The sequence below is a fragment of the Arachis ipaensis genome, chromosome B04, assembly GCF_000816755.2.
Source record: "Arachis ipaensis cultivar K30076 chromosome B04, Araip1.1, whole genome shotgun sequence".
In the NCBI taxonomy this organism is placed as follows: Eukaryota; Viridiplantae; Streptophyta; class Magnoliopsida; order Fabales; family Fabaceae; genus Arachis; species Arachis ipaensis.
This window is the reverse complement of record NC_029788.2, coordinates 105,154,437-105,163,026: the sequence shown is the minus strand read 5'-3', so window position 1 is coordinate 105,163,026 and position 8,590 is coordinate 105,154,437. Positions and strand designations below refer to the sequence as shown.

Here is an 8,590-nt window from a genome sequence, read left to right as displayed (position 1 = left end):
ATTGGAAGCTGTGAATTCAAATTTGAGGGAAACCTCTATTTATGTTCCCCCTTCATTGGCCAGTATTATGCCGGCGCCGCTTCCTGTCTTGTTTCAGGATCCATCTACATATAGTTCCCATGTAGTTGGCTTTTCCTCTTGATCCCCTGCATATTCTACTATGAAGTCGGTGAGGCATTGGGCTTTAATTGCCGTCCGGGTTTCGTACTTCAAGTAAAACTCGGAAAGCTCTATTGCCCACTAAACCATTCTCCCCGCAACATCCGTTTTTTGGAGGATTTGCTTCATGGGTTGGTTCGTTCGGACTCTTATTGTGTGAGCTTGGAAGTAAGGCCGTAACCTTCGTGAGGCTATTAATAATGAGTAAGTGAACTTCTCTAGTTTTATGGTACCTCAGTTCAGGACCTTGTAGAACTTTGCTGGTGAAGTATACATGATGCTGTCCGACCTCATCCTCTCGTATTAGAGCTGATGCTACAGCTTTGTCTGCTACGGACAAATATAGGATGAGTTCTTCCCCAACTAAAGGTTGGGTCAGGATTGGAGGTTGGCTTAAAAACCTTTTAAACTCCTGGAATGCTTCTTCGTACTCTGGAGTCCATTCGAACCGGCATCCTTTTCTTAGTAGAGAGAACAGTGGAAGGGATCTTACTGCTGATCCTGCCAAGAACTTGGATAGGGCAGCAAGTCATCCGTTTAATTGTTGAACCTCTCTTAGGCAAGTTGGGCTTTTCATTTCTAGGATAGCTTTGCACTTGTCGAGATTCGCTTCGATCCCTCTTTGTGTCAGCATAACCACAGAAATTTTCCGGCCTCCACCACGAAGGTGCATTTTGCGGGATTTAGCCTCATCCCATGTAGCCTTATGGTGTTGAAAACTTGTGAGAGGTCTGTCAAGAGGTCGGTTTCTTCCTTGGTTTTCACCAGTATGTCATCTACGTAGACTTCTATTAAGTTCCCGAGGTGGGGAGCGAACACCTTATTCATCAGCCTTTGGTATGTGGCCCCAGCATTTTTTAATCCAAAAGGCATGACCACGTAGCAATAATTCGCTCTAGGCATGATGAATGATGTTTTTTCTTGGTCTGGCTTGTACATCGGGATTTGGTTGTATCCCGAGTAGGCATCCATAAACGACAAGTATTGATACCCCGAGCTGGAGTTTACTAGAGTGTCAATGCTTGGAAGTGGATATGGGTCTTTAGGACACGCCTTGTTCAGGTCAGTGTAGTCAACACACATCCTCCACTTGCCGTTTTATTTTTTGACTAGTACCACGTTTGCTAGCCATGTTGGATACTTGACCTCTCTGATGAAGCTGGCCTCTAAGAGCACCTGTACTTGCTCCTCTACCGCTTGAGCTCGTTTTGGACCGAGCTTACGCCTTCGCTGCTGTACGGGTCGCGACCTGGAATATACTGAGAGCCTATGGGACATGAGCTCAGGGTCTATCCCTGGCATGTCGGAAGCTTTCCAGGCGAAGAGGTTGGAATTATCTCGCAAGAGCTTTGTCAACCTCTGCTTTAGGTTTTCCTCTAGGCTGGCTCCTATGTTGGTATTTTTTCCTTCCTTCTCGCCGACCTGTATTTCTTCAATTTTTCCCCCCGGTTGCGGCCGCAGCTCTTCTTTGGCTCTTGCTCCGCCAAGCTCTATGGTGTGAACTTCCTTGCCTTTTCCCCTCAGGTTCAGGCTTTCATTGTAGTATTTTCTTGCCAATTTTTGGTCTCCCCGTACCGTTGCTATCCCCGCATATGTTGGGAATTTCATGCAAAGGTGAGGGGTGGACACCACCGCTCCAAGACGATTCAGGGTAGTTCTACCAATCAAGGCATTATATGCTGACCCGACGTCGATGACTATGAAGTCTATGCTCAGAGTTTTGGATTTTTTCCCCCTTCCAAAGGTCGTGTGGAGGGGTAGGAATCCTAGTGGTTTTATTGGCGTATCGCCTAACCCGTACAGGGTATCAGGGTAAGCCCTTAATTCCTTTTCATCCAATCCTAGTTTGTCGAACGCGGGCTTGAAAAGGATGTCTGCCGAACTCCCCTGGTCGACTAAAGTTCTGTGGAGATGGGCGTTCGCCAGGATCATGGTTATCACTACTGGATCATCGTGTCCAGGGATTATTCCTTGCCCATCTTCTTTTGTAAATGAGATAACTGGAAGGTTGGGTGATTCACTTCCGACCTGGTAAACTCGCTTTAGGTGTCTCTTGCGAGATGACTTAGTGAGTCCCCCTCCTGCAAAACCCCCCGAGATCATATGTATGTGTCTTTCTGGGGTTTGTGGTGGTGGGTCTCTTCTGTCCCCGTCATCTCGCTTTCTTTTCCCATGATTATCCGACCTTTCCATGAGATATCTGTCAAGTCGGCCCTCCCTGGCCAACTTTTCTATCACATTTTTAAGGTCGTAGCAATCATTCATTGAGTGACCGTACATTTTATGGTACTCATAGTAATCGCCGCGGCTTCCTCCCTTTTTATTTTTGATGGGTCTAGGGGGCGGTAGTCTTTCAGTGTTGCATATTTCTCTGTATATGTCTACTACGGAAACTTTTAGAGGAGTATAAGAGTGGTATCTCCTCGGCCTGTCGGAATCGACCTCCTCTTTTTTCTTGGGCTCCCTCTCTTTCTCTTTTGCTGAGTGAGGGTGCCCCTGTCGCCAACTCGGCTCTCGTAATCTGGCATTCTCCTCCATGTTGATGTACTTTTCTGCTCTCTCTTGTACCTCGCTCAAAGAGGTGGGGTGCCTTTTTGATATGGACTGGGAGAAGGGACCCTCTCTAAGTCCATTTACTAGCCCCATGATGACTGCCTCTGTGGGCAGGTCTTGAATCTCCAAGCACGCTTTGTTGAACCTTTCCATGTAGTCTCGTAAAGGTTCTCCGACCTCCTGCTTTACTCCCAGGAGGCTTGGTGCATGCTTTACTTTATCCTTCTGGATGGAGAACCTCATTAAGAACTTTCGCGAGAGGTCTTCGAAACTGGTGACCGACCTTGGAGGGAGGCTGTCGAACCACTTCATCGCTGCTTTTGACAAGGTGGTCGGGAAAGCTTTGCAACGAGTTGCATCGGAAGCATCAGCCAGATACATCTGACTTTTGAAGTTGCTTAAGTGATGATTTGGGTCTGTGGTCCCGTCATAGAGGTTCATATCAGGGCTTTTGAAGTTTCTTGGAACCTTTGCCCTCATTATGTCCTCGCTGAACGGATCCTCTCCTCCCAAGGGCGACTCTTCTCGGTCGCCGCGGGAGTTCCGAATTTTAAGGGAGGATTCTAGCTTTAAGAGTTTTTCTTCTAACTCTTTTCGTCGCTCTATCTCTTCCCTTAGATTTCTCTCCACCTCTCGTTGTCGTTCTAATTCCTGTTCCAGCTGTTCTAAACGACCTTGGTGACCGTGGACCAACCCCATTATTTCGGTCGCATGGGGTAGTCCTTCCTTTCCTGACTCGCGTCCCTCCGAGGAGTTTACCTTCGGATTTTTTAGCCCCGAGGTGCCTTCTCTGTGTTGGTCGTTTGCTCCCTGGTGGAGGGTCAGGTCCGCGTCATTATTTCTAGTGTCCAGATTTTCCTATTCTGAATCAGACGCCGTATAACCATCTTCTGGTGAATTGTCCGCCATTATTGGTTGATCTCTCGGGTCCCCGGCAACGGCGCCAATGTTACGATGGGTAACTGGAGATTAATAGGCTGGACTCGTTGGGTTGACCCAATCGTCTGAGGAAGGAAGCCTTCGAGCAGGTTTGTGTTCCAGAGCCTCCGTCCGAATTGTGTGTGAGAGAATGAGGGTTGGTACCTGCAAGAACACTCCGATGCCTAAGTCAGCAAGGGTGTGAGCAGGTCTAGAGAGTATTGGGACTTAGAGATACCTGAAGGGTGTCAGTGTATTTATAGTGGTGAACCAATAACTACCGTTGGAGTTGTTCCACCTTTTAAGGGGAATAACCGTCCCTTTATCTTAGGGAAGTTGAGATATGGCTCCTGGAAATGGGTTGAGAGATTTTAGGGGCAGTTATTTCAGTGTTATCTGCCAGCTGATCTTCATCCCCAATTTCCTTAGGGCAAGTCGTCATCAGAACCGACTTCTTGGCAAATAGAGATATCAGATATAAATTGGCAACTAGAGATAACTGATAAAGATCGGCAAATAGAGATAACAGATATAAATCGGAAAGTAGAGATGACAGATGTAGATCGGCAAATAAATATACCAGAGATTATTCGAAAAATAGAGATGACAAATATTTGATCGGAAAAACAGATATAGATCGGCAAATAAATATACCAGAGATGATTTGAAAAACAAAGATGACAGAAATTTGATCGAAAAAACAGATATAGATCGGCAAATAGATATACCAGAGTTGAATTGAAAAATAGAGACGACAAATATTGATCGGAAAAATAGATATAGATCGGCAAATAAATATAGCAGAGATGATTTGAAAAATAGAGATGACAGATATTTGATCAGAAAAGCAGATATAGATCGGCAAATAAATATACCAGAGTTGAATTGAAAAATAGAGATGACAAATATTGATCGGAAAAACAGATATAGATCGGCAAATAAATATACCAAAGATGATTTGAAAAATAGAGATGACAGATATTTGATTGGAAAACAGATATAGATCGGCAAATAAATATACCAGAGATGATTTGAAAAATAGAGATGACAGATATTGATCGGAAAAATAAATATAGATCGACAAATAAATATACCAGAGATGATTTGAAAAATATAGATGACAGATATTTGATCGGGAAAACAGATATAGATCGACAAATAGATATATCAGAGTTGAATTGAAAAATAGAGATGACATATATTGATCGGAAAAACAGATATAGATCGACAAATAAATATACCAGAGATGATTTGAAAAATAGAGATGACAGATATTTGATCGGAAAAACAGATATAGATCAGCAAATAGATATAACAGATATAGATGGGCAAATAGGAATAACAGATATAAATCGAAATATAGAGATGATTGATATAAATCGAAAAATATAGATGATTGATATAAATCGGAAAATAGATATAGATCGGAAAATAGAGATGACTGATATAAATTGACAAATAGAGATGATTGATATAAATTAGAAAAATAGAGATGATTGATATAGATCGAAAAATAGATATAGATCGGCAAATAGAGATGACTGATATAAATCGGCAAATAGAGATGATTGATATAAATCGAAAAATAGAGATGATTGATATAAATTGGAAAATAGATATAGATCTGCCTTTTTCGGGCCTTAATGATTTACTATATGACCTTTGTTTACAAAGGTGCAGGTAAGTTTGAAGCTATTGGAAGGAAATGGGGCCTATAGAAAGAAGAGTGTTTATTTCGAGGCCCCACGGTGGACACCAATTGTTCTTGTGTGATTACCTGAACGTGACCTCGGCTAGGGGAGCCGGCGCCGAGCTTTAGCCTTCAATACCGAGCTATAAGCTGGGATGATCCGAGCTCTTCGTCCAGAGAGATATCTCGTCACGGAGAGTATGAACAAAGGGGGAGTGTACCTACAAAAGGCACTCCGATGCTTAAGTTAGTACTGAGAATTCAGTGTATCATTTGAAGATAAAATATCATACCTTTATAGGTGAGATAAAATAGGTCGGTTACGTTTCTATTGATCATCTGAATTGAAGAGCAATTAATAGATTTTTAATAAATGATAATGTCTGATCAGACGTTTTTATTTCAGGATGTAGTCCGTTGAGTTTGATTGTAACGTATAACGTCGAGTTATAACATAAAGTGCCTAGTTATGGTGCATAATGCCGAGTTATTATATATAATGCCAAATTATGACATCAAATTTGTAATAGCCGTATCAATACGATAGCAAAATAATCAAAATATAGTATTCGATGTTTAGTATTCTAACTGGAACTTTAGTGTTTTCTTTCTATAAATATTTTATACCTTAAAACACTCCAATAATTATATTATAAATCATTAAATTTCTAATTTCTTGAATTTTTTTTTAAAAAATTATATTTGTGCATTTAGTTTTGATTTAAATATCATTATATTATTATTATGTTAAAATGTTGCCCCTCAAAAATTTCTTTCAAAGTATTCAAACTCCTAGTTCGAGCCCCATTTGTCAAGAAGATTAGAAGAAGACATGCTAAACTTCAACATTCACTCGTCTCAAGTCAATATGTCAACTATGAAACTTTCCACTAATACAACAATGGAAGCTGGATTTTAAACAAAAAATTGATAATGATATGTTTGAATTTTCAGAGTTTATTTTCAAATCCATAAATTATCAATTCATCTTTGGTGATGTACTTTTCATTCAAGAATAGGTTAACGATGGAAATAGTACTATATATATCCCATATAAGATCAAATACTTAGCAGTTAGAACAATATGCAACCTTCTAGCTACCTTGTTTTCTCTCCTTCAAACATGTCATCACATTTGTTACGTCTTTTCTTTCTTCTCTTCACTTCAAACACTGTTGCGTCTGCCTTAGGAAATGAGAGTGACCACCTTGCACTAATCAAATTCAAAGAATCAATATCTAGTGACCCTTTTGGAGTGTTATCCACTTGGAACAGCTCAACCCACTTTTGCAACTGGCAGGGAGTCAACTGTGGCAGCGAACATCAAAGAGTCACGGAGCTGACTTTAGATTCATATAATTTGCAAGGGTCCATATCACCGTACGTTGGCAACCTTTCCTTTCTTAGAGTTTTGAGCCTTCAGCGCAATAACCTCCATGGTCATGTTCCGCAAACAATAAGCCGGTTGTTTCGACTGCGGGCACTTGATTTAGGCAACAACAATTTAGTTGGGGAGTTTCCCATTGGCGTGTCTAACTGTTCTAAATTGCTGGGATTGAGATTATCCCACAATCATTTTGGTGGCCAAATACCAGTGGAGATCGGGTCTCTTGGGAATCTTGAAAGATTGTATCTTGTTTCAAACAAATTTTTAGGTCCAATCCCATTATCAATGTGGAACCTATCTTCTCTTGTTATTCTTACTGTGGCTTACAATAATTTGGAGGGAAATATACCTGACGAAGTAGGCCATTTGAAAAACTTGGTTACTATTTCACTGGGAGGTAATAAAATGTCTGGTAAGATTCCACACTCACTTTACAATTTGTCATCACTCTCTGGCTTAATACTTTCATTCAATCAATTTGAGGGTTCTCTTCCAAGCAACATGTTCTCCAACCTCCCAAATCTCAAGGACCTTGAACTGGATGGGAACCAATTTTCGGGTCCTATACCAACATCCATCACAACTGCATTTGGCCTTCAAATTGTTGATTTTTCTTACAACAATTTTGCTGGACAAGTCCCAAATCTAGGAAGCCTTCGAAATCTTTCAGCTCTATTTTTAGGTAGAAATGATCTTTGAGGGAATTCATTTACTAATGAATGTGAGTTCATAAAGTCTTTGATAAATTGTAGTAAGCTGCAAGAGTTTGGTTTTGAATACAATAATTTTGTAGGCCATTTGCCAAATTTCATTGGCAATTTGTCCACTAAGCTCACCATACTAGCATTTGGTGGAAATCAGATTTCTGGAAAAGTTCCAGCAGAATTAGGCAATCTTGTTAACTTAATTGGACTGGGAATAGAGAACAACCACCTAACTGAGTTCATTCCAACTTCTTTTGGTAACTTTCAAAAGTTGCAACGTTTGTATATGAACAATAACAAATTTTCAGGAGAAGTACCTGCTATCATAGCTAACCTAAGCCAATTATCTGATCTACATTTGTCACATAATATGTTAAATGGAAGCATTCCTTCAGCCATTGGAAATTGCAAGAGATTAGAGTATCTAGATTTTTCATATAACAACCTTAGTGGAATAATACCATCACAAGTATTTGAAATTCCATCTTTGTCAATCTTGTTGGACGTTTCACACAACTCATTAAGTGGTAGTTTATCGAGTGAAATAGGCCTGCTTAAAAGTATTGGTACACTAGATGTCTTTGAGAATCATCTGTCTAATGAGATTCCGGAAGTAATAGGAGAATGTGAGAGTTTGGAGTACCTTTATTTGCAGGGGAATTCCTTTCATGGAATCATACCACCTTCTCTGGCTTCTCTAAAAGGTCTTCGACACTTATACCTATCGCGGAATCAGTTGTCCGGAATAATTCCACAAGAACTGCAGAACATTTCTGTTTTGGTATACTTCAATGCTTCTTTTAACATGTTAGAGGGTGAGGTACCAATGAACGGCGTGTTCCGAAACGCAACTGAAGTTTCATTGAGTGGCAATGAGGAAAAGACCAACAGAGGAAATGTTCAAAGATGGGTGTAGCCTCCACAACTATGTTCGTGATGCATGTCCAGATAATATCTTGGAGATTGTTGATGCAACTCTGCTGTTATTGATAGGTGAAGAAATTCAAACACCAACAGCTGCAGAAGAAAATAATCATATTGAGAATGCAGGACATTTGGAGAGTAATGTTGAGAACTGCTTATTCTCATTATTCAAGATTGGTCTTGCTTGTTCTGTGGACTCACCAAGAGAAAGGATGAATATGATGGAAGTCAATAGAGAACTCAACATTATCAAAA

General features: G+C 40.6%; 1 protein-coding gene across 1 annotated transcript; it reads left to right on the top strand.

Annotated features, from left to right (window-relative positions):
• On the top strand, positions 6,444–8,327 carry LOC107636907 (probable LRR receptor-like serine/threonine-protein kinase At3g47570). The gene is made up of 2 exons (XM_016340378.1): positions 6,444–7,389; positions 7,501–8,327. Exons 1-2 carry the CDS (start codon positions 6,444–6,446, stop codon positions 8,325–8,327), a joined length of 1,773 nt encoding a protein of 590 aa, XP_016195864.1.